Source organism: Phascolarctos cinereus, unplaced genomic scaffold (genome assembly GCF_003287225.1).
Source record: "Phascolarctos cinereus isolate Bilbo 61053 unplaced genomic scaffold, phaCin_HiC Scaffold_726;HRSCAF=1367, whole genome shotgun sequence".
In the NCBI taxonomy this organism is placed as follows: domain Eukaryota; kingdom Metazoa; phylum Chordata; class Mammalia; order Diprotodontia; family Phascolarctidae; genus Phascolarctos; species Phascolarctos cinereus.
The window spans coordinates 110,443,268-110,464,126 of record NW_027556098.1 but is presented as its reverse complement, the minus strand read 5'-3'; the positions used below and the strand labels follow the sequence as shown (position 1 = coordinate 110,464,126).

The following is a 20,859-nucleotide window of genomic DNA, read 5'->3' as shown; positions in this document are numbered from 1 at the left end:
CAAGATGAATAATTTCTTTAACCTTGCTTTTTTCGCCTATTTTATTTAATATTTTATTTCCCCCCAATTACATGTAAAACCAATTTTCAACATTCATTTTTAAAATTGAGTTCCAAATTCTCTCCCTTCCTCTCCACCCCCCCTCATTGAGAAGGTAAGCAGTTTGATGTAGGTTATACATGTGTAGTCATGCAAAATATATTTCCATGTTAGTCATATTGTAAAAGAAAACATAGACAAAAATAAAAACCCAAGAAATATAGAAAAAGTAAAAAATAAAGCATGCTTTGATCTGTATGCAGATTTTATCATTTCTTTCTCTGGGGATGGATAGTATTTTTCACTGTTAAGTCCTTCAGAGTTGTCTTGAATCATTCTATTGCTGAGAATGGCCAAGTCATTTACAGTTGATCATCTTACAGTATTGTTGCTACTAGATACAATGTTCTCCTGGTTCTACTCATTTCACTTTGCATCAGTTCATATTAGTCTTTCCAGGTTTTTCTGTGAGCATCTGGCTCATTATTTCTTATAGCACAATAGTATTCCAACATAATCATGTACCACAAATTGTTCAGCCATTCCCCAATTGATGGGCATCCCCTCGACTTCCAATTCATTGCCACCAGAAAAGAGCTGCTATCAATATTTGGACGTAGTTCCAAACTGCTCTACATAATGATTGAATCAGTTTACAACTCCACCAACAGTGCATTAGTGTCTCAATTTTCCCACATCCCCTCCAATATTTGTTATTTTCTTTTTCTGTTCTATTAGCCAATCTAATAGATGTGAGGTAGTATATCAGAATTGTTTTAATTTGCATTTCTCCAATCAACAGTGATTTAGATCATTTGTTTTCATATGGTTATGGATAGCTTTGATTACTTCATCTGAAAACTGACTATTTCTTTTTTTTGATCATTTGGGGAATGACCCTTATTTTTATAAATTTGACTCATTTCTCTATATATTTGAGAGATGAAGCCTTTATCAGAGAAACGTGCTTCAAAAGTTTTTTCACAGTTATGATTGCTAATTTATTTCCTTCCATTCTATTCCTCCCTCCCCATTTTTATTGTCTCTCTCCTTTCACCCTTTCCCTCCTCAAAAGTGTTTTGCTTTTGATTACCCACTCTTCCAGTCCACCCTCCCTTCTATGAGCATCCCCTCTTCTTTTATCCCCTTCCACTTCTACTTTCCTTAACCTCACTTTTTTAACTTCACTAAACATTATTGCTATTAAGTTATGATTATGATAAATGTTATGATTTAGGAAAGATGGTACAAAGTTGTAACTCACTTGTAAATCTGGTTATTACCACTCCATTCCTTTTAATACCTCCAGGCTGGAGATGACAAATTTAACAGAGCCAGACTCCTGAATGTTGGCTACCTAGAAGCCCTTAAGGAAGAAAATTGGGATTGTTTTATATTCCATGATGTGGATCTGGTACCAGAGAATGACTTTAACCTCTACATGTGTGATGCTCATCCAAAACACCTGGTGGTTGGCAGAAACAGCACTGGCTACAGGTAGGAGTGGTATTGTCAATAGTTCACTTTTGTTACCTTGTTATTAACCTCTTTCCTGATGTCCTTGAGTTCTAATGTCTTCCCTCTGTGGATTGTCTCTTAATTTGTCCTGTTTATATCTTGTGTGATCATGGATGTTTTCATGTGGTCTCTCCCTTTAGACCCTGAGCTCCTTGAAAGCAGGGACTACCTTTTGCCTTTCTTTGTATTCCTAGCACTTAGCATAGTATCTGACACATGGTAGAGGCTCAATAAATACTTTCTGATTGACTGACCCATGTCTTTTGGGGTAATATTTTGAATATAATACCTCAGAGAAACTGCAGACTAACCTTTCAGTGCATAATGCCCAGTGACTCCTGATTGAGTTTCATTGTTACACCATTTAACAGTAAAGCAGTTTGAAAATGGGGAAGGTGAGGACATAGGAAAAACTGGAGGCTCCAGAAAGATTAGTTAATTGAAACAGCAGGCAAATGGAGGACTGTCAAAACATGGCACTGTTCACATAATAGTTTTTTAAAAGTTGGTTAAATTTAATTGAACTATAATATCTACAGCTAACATTTTTTTCAGAAGTTCTTAACCTGGAACTGTGGGCTACTAGATAAATTTTAGAGGGTTTGTGAAGTTGGATGGGAAAAACAAACAAATTACATCTTTATTTTTACTACCTTGTAGCTGAAATTTGGCATTTCTTTCAATTATTAAAAATCTTAGGGGGCAGCTGGGTGGGACAGTGGATAGAGTGCTGGCCCTGAAGTCAGGAGGACCTGAGTTCAAATCTGGCCTTAGACACTTGACCTTTATTAGCTGTGTGACCATAGGCAAGTCTGTTAACCCTGATTGCCTCAACAACAACAAGAAAAATCTTATTCTGAGAAAAGGTCCGCACAATAAAACACTACATTTGGCAGCCAGGTGGTATAGTGGATAGAGCACCAGCCTTGGAGTCAAGAGGATTTGAGTTGAAATTCTGCCTCAGACACTTACTAGCTATCTGACTTTGGGAAAGTCACTTAACCCCAGATGCCTCCCCCCAAAACCCAGAAAAAAATAAATGAAGAGAACAAAACACTACGCTGAATGAAGATCACCCTCTGTTTCACCTCTGAGCATGCTTATGATCAGTCTTCAAGGTACAGGGCTATTACCAGACTATTAAAGACTTTGGAAGCAGCACCAGTCTTTAGGCCTACTTCCTGTGGCTTTTTCCTAACACAGACCTTTTTGAATAATCCTTGAGGTTATTAATGGCATGTCCTGAGAAATTTGTTGAGAATTAAGGGGAGTGGGGCACAGTCAAGAGGACCTGAGTTTAAATTCAGCCTCAGATACTTACTAGCTATGTGACCCTGGTCAAGTCACTTACCCCCCCCCCAAAAAAAAAGGTAGAATTAAAGAGCAAACACTATTTCACAGCTAGATAAGCACTCAGGACACTTAGTCCCTATGAGAGCCAGTATGGAATAGTGGAGAGCATGCTGGACATGCAGTCAGGAAGACCTGGGTTCAGATCCTGCCTCTAACACACTTACTAGCTCTGTGACCATGGTCAAGTACCTTAAACTCTTGAGGTCTCAGTTTCTTCATCTGTAAAATGAGGGGGTTGGACTCAGTGACCTTTCAAGTTTTCTTCTAGCCCTAAATCTAAAATCCTATAATAAGACAAGATAAGATAAATTAGGGAGGCAGTGGGAAGTAGTGTGGACTTAGGTTCAAATCCTGCCTCTGAATTCTTGTGGGATCTTTTTTTTTTTTCGGGCTAGGCAATGGGGTTAAGTGACTTGCCCGGGGTCACATAGCTAGTGAGTGTTTTGTGTCTGAGGCCGGATTTGAACTCGGTTCTTCCTAAACCCAGGGCTGGTGTCTATCCACCGTACCACCTAGCTGCCCAGTCCTGTGTGATCTTGAACAAGTTCCCTAACCTCCCTGGACCTCAGTTTCCTTAAATGTAAAAAGAAGAGTTTTGACTATTTGCCAGCTGAGATCCTTTCCAGTTCTAGATCTGATTTTTTTAAAGTACACTATAGGAAGTGTTAGGTGAATTAGAGGCTTCCCTAGGGGGCTCCCAGTCTAAGGCTGTAGCTGCCTCTCCCTACCTTGAGTCAGACCATGTGCTACCCGCAAAACTGAGGAAAATGGCAACCATGGGTTTGTCATTCCCCACCAACCCTGTGTTGACTTCCCTGGAGGTATATTCACAACTTGACTTTTCCAAGCTTTCACCTCAGAAAGAAAACTACAGGTCTCTTCCTTGTCTTGGACAATCTGGCCTTGGTGTCTCTTTTCAGAGTCTTGGCCTCTAGTTATTTGATCTCATAAGGTGTAGCATTTGTTAGACATTCTGCATACAGATACCTCCTGATCTTTCCCGCCTGATTTTGCAGGTGTGAAATCCCTCAAATAGCTGGCATTTCAGTCATGTGTTCAACTAATTGTTGTCTCCTGCTGTTGGCCATCTACTTTTTACACATAGAAATATACTCGGTTTATTTACTACAAGTGATACACACAGCCATACATATATGTGGACAGATATGGCACACACCCCTCCTCTCCCCCCCATATTCTTTTTTTGGGGTTTTTTTTTTTAGGCAATTGGGGTTAAGTGACTTGCCCAGGGTCACACAGCTAGTAAGTGTCAAGTGTTTGGTCTGAGGCCAGATTTGAACCCAGATCCTCCTGACTTCAGGGCCAGCACTCTATCTGCTGCGCCACCTAGCGGCCCCCCCCCATATTCTTACAAGCAGCTGAAACACAGATACATACTTAGAGAAACGATGGATTGACTATTATTGGTTATCCTCCATAGGGTGACCAGCATCCATCACCTTGTACAGGGCCAACACCTAGAATAGTGGATTGCTAGACCCTACCCTGGCATAGTTGGACTCCTGGTTCTCACTCTTCCAGCCTGGAATGGTTTTACAAGGCATCAGAACCCCTTAGGGAGGAGGAGTCTGGACCAGGTATGCCCCTGAGGGGACATTTAGCTTCCATATTGGGTAGGTGGGTGGGTTGAAGAAAAGGGAATTCATATTTTTGGCTGGGGTCAGGGTATTTTTAAAAACTTTTTAAAAAATTAACACTCATTTATTTATTTTTTCTTTTTACCATATCTTTGTGCCCCTTTCCCACTCCACACCCCCCATCTCCCCACCCTCTTGCTCCCTGCCCAAGGGTCAGGGTTGGGGGGCGGGGAAGAAAAATAAAATCCTTGTTAAAAATCTGCGTAGTCAAACAAGTTCTCACATTGGTCATGTCCAAAACTATGTCTCATTCTGCATCTTGGCAGCATTATCATTCTTTATCATTATCATTATCAGCATTATCACTAGCATTATCATTCTTTTGGAATCTGATTGGTCATTGCATTTTTTCTTTTAATTTCTAACGCAGTAAAAGTTGAAAGATGCAGTCTAAGGGCATCATCTGACCTGTACTAATTGGTGGTGATATGGGGTTGGATTTTCATGGAAGTATGCCCCTTTGTGTTATTTGCCTTTATTAATTTTTATGCAAGGTCAGCAGATATTCCCTAAGGGGCAATTGGATATAATAATCTATGATACAAATAGATATACTGATACCTAGACATCTGTGAGTTCATTCATTCATACATACATACATATATACATACATACATATACAAGCATGAAAAAGAAGAAATGAATAGGTAAGATGGTACCTTATTTGGTGAACAAGGGAGGGAATAGGTTAAAAAGGTAAGTAAAGAAAGTTGGAGGGTAGATGAGGCTTAAGAAAATTGGTTGATAGTTGGCAGTTTGATGTCAAAACATTCACAGGATATTCATAAGGAAAGCACAGAATATATGTGGTGTTTATTGGAAATAAGTTTGCTTTGTACTCATTCTTTTTTCCTATATACTTTTTTCTAATCTACAGATTGCGTTACAAGGGATATTTTGGAGGTGTTTGTGCTCTAACAAAAGACCAGTTTTACATGGTGAATGGATTCTCCAACAACTACTGGGGCTGGGGTGGAGAAGATGATGACCTCAGAATCAGGTGAATCAACAGAGAACAGCCCTCTTTGTGGCCTAGTGTAGGGCCACTGTTTTGGCAGATACCATATTACAATTGGGTTCCTATTAGTTCAAATAATGATTCAAGTAATGAATCCCTAAAGTAGTCATATTTCAAATCCATACTCTCTGGGGAGCAGCTAGGTGGCACAGTAGATAGAGTACTCACTTTGGAGTCAGGAGGACCTGAGTTAAAATCTAGCCTCAGATACTTTCTAGTTGTGTGACCCTGGGCAAGTCACAGTCCCAATTTGCCTCCAAAAACAAAACAAAACAAGTCCATATTATCTGAAGTTATCATATAATATAATAATTGGTTCTAACATAATTGAAATATATAGTACAAATTTGAATAACGTGGCTGCTTCAGGGGATTCATTATTTACATTAATGAGGACCTAGCTATATAGGAAGAAATGAAAGAGTGGGCTTCATTTATGCCCACAGGTCTCATTTATAAAGTGGGAACACACTGCAAGTGCTGTTGGATTGTGTTTTCCAAGTCTATACCTAACACCAACAACTTTGTTTTTTGTTTTTTGTTTTTCGGTTTTTTTGGCTAGGCAGTGGGGTTAAGTGACTTGCCCGGGGTCACACAGCTAGTAAGTGTTATGTGTCTGAGGCTGGATTTGAACTCAGGTCATCCTGAATCCAGGGCTGGTACTCTATCCACTGCGCCATCTAGCTGCCCCAACTTCGTTTTTTAAAAAATTACATTTTTTTAATTAGAAAACAAAACATTTATTTTCTCTCCTTCTTACCTTTCCCCACCAGTACCCACCCCCATTTAGAAAAAAAAAAACCAAAAAACAAAACCTTTGTGACAAATATACATAGTAGGGCAAAACTAATTCCTGAATTGATCATATCTAAAAATGTATCTCATTCTGCATATTGAGCCTATTACTTCTCAGTCGGGAGGTGGGTAGTGTTCTTCATCATCACGATTTCTCTGAAATTGTGGCATAGTAATTGTGTTGTTCAATGATTGTTCTTGAGTCTTCCAAAATTTTTCTTTTTTATAATGCCTGCAGCTTTCCATTGTTTGAGAATTATTCTGTGGTCTACTAAGGCATGCAAATATCTGTTTAGGGGTAGCTACTCATACCCCATCCAGGCTTAAGTGTACATAATCGCTGCCTGCGTGAGGACGGCCCACTTGGTGCCTAGAGAACACCCCTGCCGTGGGGTCTAAAACTCCTCAAGGAGGACAGTTGTCAGAGAATTCCATTCTCAGCTCTGTGGCGTGGGCTGCTGCAAGGGATTTTGGATCCTGATGTATAGGGGCTCAGGGATGTCAGATAAGAATAAGGAAATGTTTACCTTCAGCTCTTGCAGTTCCTTCAGTGATTGATTCAACTTGGCCAAAGTAAGTACCTACTTGTGAAAGACTGTGTGCTAGGGGCTGGAATTCAAAGGGGAAAGAATACAGAATTTTCTTGGTGTAGTGGATAGGACACTCGACTTAGGGCCAGAAAGACCTGGCTTCAAATCTTGCTTCAGACATTTACTAGCTGTGTTATTCTGGGCAAGTCACTTAACTTTTCTAGGTCTCAGTTTCATCATCTGTAAAATGAGAGGGCTGAACTCAGTGGCCTCTAAGGTATCTTCCAGCTCTAAATCTATGATTTCTGTGAACACAGTCCCTGCCAAAATTTACTGAGGGTTATAAACATATTTTTATTTTTTTCCCCTATTACATGTAAAGCCAATTTTTAACATTCATTTTAAAAAAATTTTGATTTCCAAATTCTTTCCCTCCTTCCCCTCCTCACCTTTCCACTCCCTGAGATGGGCAAGCAATTTGATATAGATCATACATGTGTAATCACATATAACATATTTCCAAATTAGTCATGTTGTGAAAGAAAATGCAGACAACAAAAAACCATGAGAAAAAATAAAGTGGAAAAATAGTATGCTTCAATCTGCATTCATAGTCTATCAGTTCTTTCTCTGGAGGTGGATAGCATTTTTCATAATGAGTCCTTTAGAATTGTCTTAGATCATTGCATTGCTGAGAGGTGCTAAGTCATTCACATTATCACATTGATAATCGCACAATGTTGTTACTGTGCACAGTGTTCTGGTTCTGCTCACTTTACTTTGCATCAGTTAATTTAAGTCTTTCCAGGTTTTTCTGAATAAGTCATAGTATATGATTGTAATGAAATACTATTATGCTCTAAGAAATGACAATCAGGATGACTTCATAAAAATATGTTTTTGAAATAAAGAAATAAGTTTTTTATTCATTTGTTTTGATTTATCAACAATCATGTCCATAAACTTTTGAGTTTTACATTTTTCTCCACCTTCCTCCCCAAGATGGCATGCAATCTGATATAGGCTATACATATACATTCCTATTAAACATATAGGAAAATATATTTTTAAATAAGTGTGATAAAAGTAGAATCAGGGAGGAGGGAGAGTTGGGGGATAGTGACAGTGATAGAAAAGAAAGAAAAAAACATCAGTGAGTCACTGAAAAATAAAGGGAAGAGAGCAAAAGAAAGTTCAAAAAGGGACACAGTCAAGCAGGGAAATCTGAGAACTACCATGTTAATTTTGAAATGTAACAAGTAAAACACTCTGTACCGGCTGTAAATTCATGGTTTCATATGCAGTCTTCTTTTTATATTCTTCTTTGTAAAGGGAAATATTCATTGTTGTTATTTAAGTTCGTAATAACCAAAAGGATAGAGAGTAATAATGACAATAGCTAACATTTATATCGTGTTTACTATGTGCCAGGCACTGCGCTAAGTACTTTGTGATTATCATCTTACCTTATCCTCACAACAACCCTGGGAGGTGGGTGCTGGCCTTACCCCCATTTTACAGATGGCAACTGAAGCTGGCTTTGAGCTCAGGTCTTCCAGACTCCAGGCTTGATGTTTTCTCTACAGTACCACCTAGATGCCCTGAGAGAGAAAACAAGGACTGCTGCAGGGTAGTTTCATAAAGTGGATAAGACGCTGTACTTGGAGTCAGGAAGATCCGAATTAAAATCCTGCCTCAAACACTTAGTAGCTTTTTGCTTCAGGGCAAGTCATTTACCCTTTCTGTGCCTCAGTCTCATCATCTGTAAAATGGGCGAGCTAGACTCAATGACCACTCCAAGTCCCTTCCAGCTCGGAATTTAGGATCCTAGGACATTTGTATCTGTGTTTCTGGTGCTTAGTGACGTACCTTTTCACATAGTAAGTACTTAACAAATGTTCGTTGACTTGCTTGTTGAACTGAACCTTAAAGGAACAGAAGGCAAGAGAATTTTCAAGTAGGAAAAGCACCGGATTTGAAGTCTGAAAATTCTATATTTGAACCCTCCTTTGCTACATAATACCCATGTGACATGGGCCAGTCACGTGTGGGGCAAGACGGTTAATGATGTCCGTGATGTTATTTGTGTAGTGATGTAGCCACAGGGACTGAGGCTTTTATCTTAATTTGCCTTTTTCAAGGACCTTGCAGTCTCAGTAGAGGGTTTTGGACAAATGTAATTAGTAAACCATAGGATCGTAGATTTAGATCTGAAGGGGAACTTAGAGGCCCTCAAATACAGTGCCTTCATTTTAAAAGTTGAGAAAACTGAGGCACAGAGAAGTTAAATCAACAAGCCCCATGCCTGTCTCATCATCCAGCTCTGTGGAATTCCTCTTTGGTGTTCAATTGGCGTTACATGGTGCTTTTTCTTTTTATAGGGTGGAGATGCAAGGGATGAAAATATCTCGGCCACCTCCTTCCATAGCCAAATACACAATGATCTTCCATACCAGAGATAAAGGCAATGAGAAGAACTCACAAAGGTAAGCTCTGGGTTTGTAGTCATAAAGAAATGAATTTTCCAATGAACCCACTAAACCAGGATTGTGTTTAAGGCAATGAGGAAGACCCAGTACTTGGATAAGATCAGCTCTTTCAATCATTAACAAGATCATAGTGAAAGTATCAACTTTTGTCTCCTCAGGGAGCACCCTCTCCCCTCTGCTTTCCCACTAAATTCTTTCCCAGTAGTTAGTCAACTAGCATTTATCAAGTACCTACTAAGTGCCAGGCTTTATCCTAAGAGCTGGGGATACAAAAAAAAGGCAAAAGACTGGCCCTTTTTTTACAGTCTAATGGGGGAGACAACACGTGAACACCTATGTACAGACAAGATTTATACTGGATAAATTTGGGGTAGTCTCAGAGGGAAGGCCCTAAGATTAAAAAGAACTGGGAAAGGCTTTTTTTTTTAAGTAGTGGGATTTTATTTTATTTTTTAGGCAACTGGGGTTAAATGACTTGACCAGGGTCACACAGCTAGTAAGTGTCAACTATTTGACACTTGAACTCAGGTCCTCCTGATGGTGCTGCCCCTGAAGTAGTAGTAGGATTTTAGCTGGGACTTAAAGGAAGCCAGGAAGCAGAGATGATGAGGAAAAGCATACTAGGCATGGAAGACAGCCAGCATCTGTCTGAAGTGCTCAGAGTTGGTTCCTAAATTTTTCATTTCAAGACTATTGTATGTTTTATAATCTGGACTATTTCATAGGGATTAGGAGTAGGAACTGGACCTGTGATTTTCATTTATATACTTCTATAAAGTAAGAAAACCCTTTCTGACCATTGCAGACTGGCACCTTTGATTCAACTTATAGCCTTAGAGAGTTACCTAGAAAACCAAGTGTTAAGTGACTCACCCAAGGTTACACCACCAATAAATGTCCAAGGTGGGATTTGAACCCAGGTCTTCCTGTCTTTCTGTCTCACTGTGCAGGAATGTAAAGTAGAATATGTATCTACTAGGAAACAGTTGAATTTGGTGGTTCTGCAAGAGGGCTTGCATACTTTCTTCAGGAATGTTGGCAGAAGTAAAGGTTAATATCCAGACATGTAATTCTGTATAACCTTATCTTTTTCACTTTTTTTTTTTAATCTTTAGGATGAAGCTATTAAAGCAGGTGTCACGAGTCTGGCAAAAAGATGGACTGAACTCTTGTTCCTATAACCTGCTGTCTGTGCAACACAATCCTTTATATGTCAACATCACAGTGGATTTCGTTGTGACTTCATAATCCTGCATTATTCCGTTGAGGTTTTTTGGGGAAAGGTAGACTCTCCAGTTGCAGTAGTTATCGTAATGTCTGGAAATTTTGAACCTGACATCCCCCCCAACCCCAGCCCTTCTCGCCTCTGTCACCGAGCGGTGGACACGGTGAAAAACTGGCTGCTGGGTGTGACTAGTTTGAATTTTTCCTTCTTGTTTTTCATGAGAAGCATTGCCAATGGCATGGAGGGAAGAAGGCTATTAGAACAGAAAAGTTTTCTTACAGATGAGCTTAAGCAAGAAAGAGAAGGGCCCTTTGTGGCACAGAGCGAGAACCGTTCAAGGGCATTTGTTGAAAGTGATTTGGAAAAGTGACAGCTCAGGGGATCCAAAGGTGTGGGCTGCAGGAGACAGCGTTGCCAGATTGTCAGAGGGGTCAAAGCTGCTCTTGGGAGCAACGGAAAGGTAGAAAGATTGATGAGTGTCACTAGAGTCAGCTTGACTTGGAGATCTCTGAGGGGGAGGGCATCAGGTGGAGGAGTAGAAAGAAACAAAGTACAGGTGAGGGAAAGCCTAACAAGCATCACTGGAATAGAAATGAGTAGCTGAGCAAAGGTACAGGACAGCGTATTTGAGGAAGAAGAGGCAGTGGGGAAAATGGAGTGTAGTTCCTCCCTGTATGTTTTCTGCCTCATGTAACTAGTCTCTTCTTCTTGCCTATCTGGGGTGAGGTCAAATGAGGTAGCCCTTTGAATAGGATGCGACAAGTTAAGGAAAACATCTTAGAAGAGGAAGTTTTTTTTTTAACTAACTTCATTTCCCTCTGCTATCTCCCTTTCATCCAAACTTCACCACCCCATTATCTGAATCTTCCTGCTACTTTGCCTGAAATCACTTTGTTACCACTGAGATCATTTCTTCTTCTCTTCAGTTGAAGTTTCTGAACTTCTGGCTATTCCTGATCTTTTGGGGGTTTTTTTCTTCCTGATTTTGTTCTGTAACTGCTTAGCTCTTAGCTCTGTGCATTTTTCCAGGCCTTCTCCATGGACTCCATACACATCTCCATTTATTGAAATCCTTCTCCCTCTAGAGCCTAGTTTAGGTGCTACCTCTTCCAAGAAACATTCTGCTACTACCCACCAGCTTAAAGTCATTTCTCTCTTCCATTTTCTAGAACACTTTGCCTGATCTCTTTTGCTCTTTTCCCATTCTAAGAGCGCTAGATTTAGAGTCACAGAACCTTAATTTCAAGCTCTTGTCAGCTGTATGACCTTGATCAAGTCATTTGACTTGGACCACTGACTTCTGGACCACACCTTCATTTAAATGAGAAGAATCCTATTAGATAATCCCAGTGTTTCCCTCCCAGCTTTAACTCTTAACTCTTGTATAATACTCATTTGTATATCTTTTGTCCCTGCTGTTAGACTGCAAGCCTCTCAAGGGCAGGGATTGTGACTTTTTTCATCTTGAGTAGAATTAAGTTGAATCATCTCTTTTTCCCATTTGTTCCTCCTCACTCAGATTCAATTCTTGAGCCTCTTCTTTACCTGCCACTGTTTGACTAGGGGCCTAGGCTACTGCTAGTCCCATGGCCCTTGGAGGAGCTTCCACCTTCCCCTGTCAGTTTATTTCTTGGTCTTACCATAGGGGCTGGCATGGTTGCTGTTATTACTCTGCTCTCAATTAAGCAGCCAACGGCACTTGCTTGGGAGTGTTCTTTATCTGCTACTAATAATATAAGAGAACATGTTGCCTACTAATTTTTCTAGATATTTTTTAATAAAAACTTTTTTTGCATGTAGTTTTAGAATCAGCGGTAATTTTGTTAAAACTACAATGTATGTCCCAAGGGACTTTTGGAGTCAGTATTTTAATATTTCAAAAGATCTGTGCTTTTGTCAGTTATTGTCCACTGATGCAGATCATAGCCTTTCCACACTTTTCTGTGGGTCTTAGTGAGGTTGCTGTACTTAAAAAGAAAATCCATTGCCTAGGTAGGGTGGGGAACCCGAGGCCTCGGGGCCACATGTGGCCCTCTAGGTCCTCAAGTTCAGTCAAAGGGCTGCACCTGAGGACCTAGAAGGCTACATGTGGCCTCAAGGCTGCAGGTTCCCCACCTCTGAGTCCTAGAGGCCAACATTCTGGTGATAGGCCCCCCTCAAACATAAAACCAAGTTGGTGCTTACCTTGGACAGTAGACAACAAAGTTCATTCATTGCTGGGCCTTCTCATAAAGCCTTTACAGTGTAGAGCTTGAAGGAGTTGCCAGAGCTTGGGCTCTGGTTCTTCTAGGGTTATTTTGAAATCTCACTGCAGTAACAGAATACAGGGAAGTAGCTTGCTTGATCTTTGAACACCTCAGTGGTGTGTTTAAAGAATCATATTCTGCTGATTGAATGCGTATATCCTTTGGGCAAAACATTCTCTGAAACCCATGTGGTATTTTCTTGCTAAAATCTCCAGGGCTGCTAGCGAGCTTTATGCTTTAGAAGAGAGTCAGATAGCAGAACCCCTTGGTTTAGAGAGATTATCTTTTGTCTGTCTTGTTTCTCTTCTATTCGTAGCTTCCTGTTTCTGTGTTTCTGTCGTAAATTATTTTAAGTATTATGGAGTCATCATCTCATCACTGCTGCTGGTCATTGTTCTCTGATCACTCTTTGCCAGCATCTGGCTCATCTGTCTGGATGCTTTGAGGGAATAAGTATCCATTTTCATATTCAAGCCTAATACTTCCAGTGCCTGGCTTTTTAAATATCTCCAGTAGCATTGGATTAACTTTCCTCTTCCTCTGTTCCAGTTTTTTCCTTTGTTAATCATCCTTTTGGTGAGGCAAATTAATATGCAGCAGTGGGAAGATATTTCATACATCCATATGGCATAAATATTCTGTTTGAAACAGTCCTATTGAAAAGCTGGGTATTCAATTATGTTCATAATATTATTCAGCTCTTATAAATTAATTCACTTTAATCACAATGAAGCCAAGAATATCAGGGGTATGACTGATCCCCAGGAACAGTAGTGTTCCCTCCAAACCATCAACTCTGCTCTCAGCCTGGCCCAGAACCATCATCCAGGAAAACAAACCTTATGGAAGAGGGGAGCCTGCCATCCTCTCCCACCAATCACCAACCAGCTGCCACCAACAGGGCAGACAAGCCAGCCTGGCCAGACAGACAGGAGGCACCATGTTTCAGGTGGGTTAAACCACCACCATCTCCCTTTGGACTTTGGAGATAGCCCAGGATCCAGAGTCCAAAAGTCTGGGAAATTGCATGGCCCCAGTCCTACTTCAAGCTTGGCTGTAGCAGACTCAGGAAGAAGCTTTGGCAGGAATGTTACCACCATAGCCAGTATTTCTGGAACTCCCTTTTTAATTCCTATAACTCCCTTGTCCCAAGTGAGTTATCAAAGCAGCAATATGCACAGATTTCTTCCCTGCCTGTCTAGCGCCACCCCTTGTTTTCCACTGGACCTTAGGAAGGCAGGTTTCCTATTATCCTCAAAAAAAAAAAAGCTAGTGTTAATTGTCTGTTTGGGGGGGTGGGGCAGGAGACTTTAGTTTATCTAAGGCACATTTAGGGACTGTAACTTCTACAGGCATTAAAGATATCCATACAACCAACATACTAGGCTCTCCAGAGGTCACTTTGCAATAGCGTCCTCCCTGAAGGGTTTTTAATATGCACCCCTTGGTACTTTGGGCATCATTGCATCATCACCTTTTTACCTCTGACACCCATTTGGTGTAAGCTGTTGCTCATCTTCTGCCCATGAAGACTGCATGATGGTTTTCAAAATGCCACAAAAGAGCAAGAAGCCTTAGCTTCTGCACTGTGCCAGTGCTGGTAACCGGCAGCGTCCCTGAGGAGGTGTTGATGTTGAATTAGGTTATGATGAACAATTAAAGAATGAGCCTATGTGTTTGTGCTTATTTGGGGATTGGTGGAAGGCTTTAGGGAGTAATATCCAATAATGAAAGATGGTACGCATCTGTGCTCAGGAAGTGAGCAGGGAAGGAAATGTGAAGGTAACAAAGGCAGAAACTTCTTTTGTGGCATGAAGCCTCCAGCAATTAGGGAAATTAAATTTTGAAACATCAAGGGTTTGGAGGCAGCCATAAAGTAATGATTTAAGAGTTGACCTGGGAGCCAGGAAGATCAGTGATTAACTTCTGCCTCTGATCCATCTTGGTGTGTGACCCTGGACAAAGTATTTGACGACTTGACGCACCAGGTCAGTGGTGTCAAACTCAAATAGAAATGGGGGCCACTAAACTGTACATGCGGACCCCTGTAGGCTACATGTTGACTTAGAAGATCACATGTTTATGTATTTCTCTTTTTTATTAATTTACCAACACATTACTATTAATGAAGTCACAGCTTTAGGCTCTATCCCCAGGAGCTTAGTATAGCTGTGAATCATCTTACTGAGCCTAGAAACACCTGGTAGTTTTGCCCAAGCTGCAATAGAGTGGTCACTCTGAAAAACTCAGTGTTACTACATGGCAGCTGATATTTGTGAGGCAGTAAAATGTTGACATCTCTTGTGTCAACCATTAGGGCAGATGCATGCAGTAAAAATCATCATGATATTTGGGTATGAATTTTATGGGGTTAAGGCCTTAGAAAAATTCTTTAAAAGTCGGTACACAGGAAAGAGTACGTTCTAGAGCTGTATAGTATGAAACATACTGATGACATACATTGCATCTAAACTTGACTGATATTGGTCATTAATCCATGGTGTGTACTACTTTGTGAGGAGGGTACAGGGTATCACAGTGATTCTTGGCATCATAAGCAGTATTTGAATTGGATCAATCACAAGAGTTTGAGAGTGAGAAGGGAACCCCATGGTCATCCAGTCCAACCCATGTGTGAAAAGATTCCCTGCTGTAATATCAGTGGAAAAACACCTACTGTATGCATGCCGGGTACTGTGGTAGGTGCTAGGGATACAAAAAAGTGAAACCAATTTTTTTTAAAAAGTTAATTTACTTTTAGTTTTCAACAATCACTTCCATACCCTTTTGAGTTTTAAATTTTTCTCCCCCACCCCGCCTCCTTCCCCAAGATGGCATGCAATCTGATATAGGCTCTACAAAAACATTCCCATTAAATGTATTTTCACATTATTCATATTGTAAGGAATCAATAGGAGGAACCACAAGAAAGGAAACAAAACGGAAAAAAAAGAGCAAATAGTATGCTTTGATCTGCATTCAAACTCCACAGTTCTTTCTCTGGATCTGGATAGCATTTTCCATCATGAGACTTTTGGAGATCCTTGCATTGCTGAGAAGGGCTAAGTCTATCAAAGTTAGTGGCTGTTGTTGTGTACAACGTTCTCCTGGTTCTGCTCACTTCACTCAGCATCAGTCCATACATGTCTTTCCAGGTTTTTTGAAGTCCGCCTGTTCATCATTTCTTATAGAACAATAGTATTCCATTACATTCATATACCACAACTTGCTCAGCCATTCCCCAACTGATGGGCATCCTCTCAATTTCCAATTCTTTGCCACCACAAAAAGAGCTGCTATGAATATTTCTGTACATGTGGGTCCTTTTCCCATTTGTATGATCTCTTTGGGATATAGCCCTAGAAGTAGTATTGCTGGGTCAAAGAGTATGCACATTTTTATAGCCCTTTGGGCACAGTTCCAAATTACTCTCCAAAATGGTTGGATCAGTTCACAACTCCACCAACAATGCATTAATATTCCAATTTTCCCACATCTTCTCCAACATTTGTCATTCTCCTGTTTTGTCATGTTGGCCAATCTAATAGGTGTGAAACCAACTTTCAAGAAGTTTACTGCCTCTCCTAACTGGGAAGACAAGTACATATACAAAGTGTTCCAAAAGACTTAGTGCAGTATTAAGCTTTTATTAAAGCTTCAAGGGAAGGGAAGGGGAAGATATGGAAGAGAAGGGTAGGGTATTGAAGAAAGGAAAACTTTAATAGTTTAAATCTATGCTAAGACTTTTGGAACACCCTCCATAAAGTATAGACGAAATAAGTATGAAAAGAATGACTACAAATAATATACCTGACAAGGAGTCATTCAGTCTTTGGTTGAAGACTTCCAAAGAAGGAGAAACCATCATCTCTGGAGGCAGGCCATTCCACTTTTGGATAGCTCTAATTATTGGGAAGTTTTTCTGGACATCAAGCCTAAATTTGTAGTCTTTTTTGCTGTTACCACTGAATTGCTCTTGATTCTGCCCTCTGGGGCCAAAATAAATAAAAATCTCCTTCCCCTCCTATATCAATCACAGTCCTTTGGATGCTTGAAGATAGCCATCATGTCCTACCCATTTCCACTTCCTTCAATTGATATTCACATCACTTGGAGTCAAGGTCCTACCATCCTGGCTGCCTTCCTCCAAAGGCTCTCCAGCCTGTCCTTAAAACTAAGTGCCAAGTATATATAACCTGTATCAAATTGCTTACCCTTTTAGGAAGGGGAGAGGGGAAGGAGGAAAATTTGGGACTCAAAATTTTGTAAAAATGAATGTTAAAAATTATCTTTACATATAATTGGAAAAAAAATGAAAACAACAACAACAGAAACCTGAAGTGCCCAGAACTGGACAAAATACTCCAGATGAGATCTGGCCAGAGAGACTATCCCTTCTGATTCCTGGAATCGAGCTTTCTTAATGAGCCCAAGACTACAGCGCTTTTTTGACTGTCATATGAGGAACTCATATTGAGCTTATAGCCCATTAAAACATCTATATCTTTTTCAGATAAACTGCTGTCTAGCTTTGTCTCTCCCATTTTGCATGGGTGAAGCTGATTTTTTTATACCCAGGAGCACAACCTTCCAGTTATTTTTATTGATTTTCATCCTAGATTCAGTCCATTACTGTGGCCTATCGAGATCTTTTGGGATCTTGATTGTTTTCTGTGTTTTGGCTTTTTCTCTAAGCTTTGTGACCTGGAGATTTGATGAATGTGACTGATAAAAGTGTTCAGCAGTATAGGGCCAACCAAAGGTGCTCAGGGTATTCCAGTGGTGACCTCTTGACAAGGTGAGCATGAACTTTTTACTGATTTTCTTTACTACTTCTTTTTTTCCAGTTCTGACTCCTCCTAACTGTATTATCATCTAGCCCAGTCTGGGACTAGGTGGTACAATGGATAGAGAGCCAGGCTTGGAATCAGGAAGACTTATCTTCATGAGTTAAAATCTGGCCTACTAGCTATATGACCCTGGACAAGTTACTTAACTCTGTTTATCTCACTTTTCTCATCTGTAAAATGAGCTGGAGAAGGAAGTGGCAAACCACTGCAGTATCTTTGCCAAAAAAACCAAAAAATGCCTCACAAAGAGTCAGGCATGACTAAAATGACGGATCAACTATACCAGGCCAATCAGTAATCTGAGCTTGAAAGGAAACTAGTGATCCTAAGAAATGGAGGGGAGGAAGGAGTACGTTCTAAAAGTCCATGTCACCATGCCCTGGGTTGGTCTTGACAGTCTGTGGGAGTGGATAAGATGGCTCCTCGTTGGAGAAAAGGTAAATGATTTGCAACCTTCAGAATTCCAAGTTGGAAGGAATCCAAGAGGTAATTTAGTCTAGCCTGTGCCAGAATAAAAATTCCTTCTACCAAATACCTGACAAGTGAACTTCCAAACATTTGCTTGAAGAGCTCAAGAGAGGGGGAACCAGCTGCTTCCTAAGGTTAGTTCATTTTTGGACATCTCTATTAGGAAGTTTTTCTTTATAACAGAGCCAACATCTGCATCTTTGTAGCTCCCATTCATTTCTCCTAGTTATTCTTGGGACAAAACAGAAAAAAAGGTCTAATTTTGACGTGACAACTCTTCAAGTACTTCAAGATAGCTTTCCCATCCTTTTTTCTCCCAACTCTTCTTTTTGCCAAAGTTAAAAATCCCCAGGCTAAATATTTCGCCAGGCTAAACAGCCTTCAACTGTGACCTACACATTAAATTCATTGAACAAGCATTTATTAAATACCCATTATATATCAGGCACTGAGCTAGAGGTAGAAGGATGCTGGAGAAATGAAAACTGGAAAAAAGAGAGGTTTCCTGGATGAAATTTCCTGCCTTGCATTTTTAAAGAAGCTAGGGTTTCTGTGAGGTGTAGGTTACAAGGGATTCCAAGTATGAGAGTGAGCCTATACAAAGACATGGGAACAGGAGATACAATATTATATAAAGGGAGTAGTAAGCGTGCTGGCTTGGCAAGACTGTAGGCTGTATAAAGGGAAATGTGCAATAACTCTGAAACGATAAGCTGGAGCCAGAATGTGAAGGGCTTAAAAGTCAAACAGGAGTTGAGTGTGTATTTAATCCACGAGACAAGCGAAAGCCACTGAAGCTTCCTGAGGAGCTGGCATGGTCAGACCAGTGTTTTAGTGTATCTAGAAAGTACTCTCTGGCCTCAGTCTTCCAGAGTGAGCCTGACTACATTTTGTTTTCAGGGTTCTAAAGAAATCCCTGAGGGGGGAAGGTGTCTGCCTCTCCACTAATGCTATCAGCTGGAGCCCCCATACTGGGTGTGGTTTTCCCCACTGTTAGGCACCGATGACTGGCACCCAGGTCCATTTACCCATTTAGCATCACTCAACTTTTACAAAGTGATATTTCTTTTAAAGATATAGCATCCTACCTTTCTCTTGTCCCCATCATACCATTTCAGTCTCTGGGAGATGGGGAGTGAGCACAGACTTAATATCTTTGCTTTGCTTTTTTTTTTTTTAGGCAATTAGGGTTAAGTGACTTGCCCAGGGGCACACAGCTAGTAAGTGTCAAGTGTTTGGTCTGAGGGAGGATTTGAACTCAGGTCCTCCTGACTTCAGGGCCGGTGCTCTATGCACTGCACCACCTAGCTGCCCCTACGTAATATCATTTCAACAAAGCATGGGTCCCACTGAATTTCAATGTGGCATCATTAGTGGATGAGTCATCTCCACTACTTCTGGGCTGGGTTACTCCTCACTCCCTGGGCTACTCTTACTGTGATGGTTCCAAAGTCCAGCATACACTCAACTTTTGGACTCCTGGACAGCCAATCAAAGAGGCTGTTGTTCTCCACAAGATGAGCACATTGGGACCAGTTACTGAATGGCTTCACATGTTTCATATTCCTCCAAGGCACTTCCGTTACATCTCATCATGACTCCTGGAAACAGCCTCTCTAACCTCTTCCATGTGAAGAATTCCACCAGCAGCACTCTGTGCTTGTTCATAAGGACTGGGCTCAGTGGCCAGACCCTGAAATACTGGCAATATCACTCTGGTTTATTCTGATTTGACCAATCATCTGATGCTTCAGGGAGGCAGCATGTACATTCACAAGAGTATCTGAATAAATAAAGAGTAAATACAGGCTAGTCAGGGAAAGATGGTACTAAGAATTTGGGGGATCAGGAAAAGCTTCAGAAAGCAGGTAATGCTTGAGCTGCATCTTAAAGAGTTCCATGAGGCACAGGTGAAGAGGAGGTGCATTCCACCTGTGGGAGATGACCAGAGCAAAGGCAAGAAGATGAGAGATTGGAGAGGAGCAAGCTCATGGCTGGTTACACCAGTGTGTATAATGTAGGAAGGGGAGTAATGTATAATGAAGCTGAAATGATACATTGAAGAGTTTGGCTTAAAAGCCTAACAGAGGTATTTATATTTTCTCCTAGATTGCAATTGTGATCCACTAGAGTTTATTGAGTTAGGGAATGCTATGGTGAGGTTTGATGTGGAGGATGGGTTGGAGTGGGGAGAGACTTGAGCCAGGAAGACCAATTAAAGAGCCATTTCAATAGTAGAGTGCCAGGCCTGGAGTAAGTTCAAATCTAGACTCAGCTGTATGACCCTGAGCAAGTCACTTACCGCTGGTTGCCTCAGTTTCCTCATCTGTAAAATGGGGGTAATAATAGCACCTACTTCCCAGGGTTGTTGTGAGGATCAAATGAGATAATAATTGTAAAGCATTTACAGTGCCTGGAATATACTTGATAAATATTAGCTATTGTTTTTGTTATTGTTGTTATTATTACAGGCAAGAAGAGTTGATGAGAACCCATCTTTGGGTGGTGGCTGTGAGTACAGAAAAGGAGTTGGATGTGAGAGATGTGGAGGCAGAAACGATTATATTTGGTCAATGATTAGATATGTGGGGTGAGAGAGGGTGGGAGTCAAGGATAAGTTGAGATCATGCACCTAAAAGAATGGAAGAATGGTGGTGTCCTTAGCAGAAA

At 40.6% G+C, this 20,859-nt stretch overlaps 1 protein-coding gene across 1 annotated transcript in view; it reads left to right on the top strand.

Annotated features, from left to right (window-relative positions):
• The window catches only part of B4GALT4 (beta-1,4-galactosyltransferase 4), a 37,721-nt gene extending 23,176 nt beyond the window's left edge, over positions 1-14,545 (top strand). Inside the window, exons 4-7 of the mRNA XM_020985858.2 lie at positions 1,349-1,536; positions 5,446-5,568; positions 9,293-9,397; positions 10,516-14,545. Coding sequence (XP_020841517.1) covers positions 1,349-1,536; positions 5,446-5,568; positions 9,293-9,397; positions 10,516-10,648 — 549 coding nt within the window. The 3' untranslated portion in view covers positions 10,649-14,545. The remainder of the gene's footprint in view (positions 1-1,348; positions 1,537-5,445; positions 5,569-9,292; positions 9,398-10,515) is intronic.
• Positions 14,546-20,859: the final 6,314 nt, after the last annotated feature.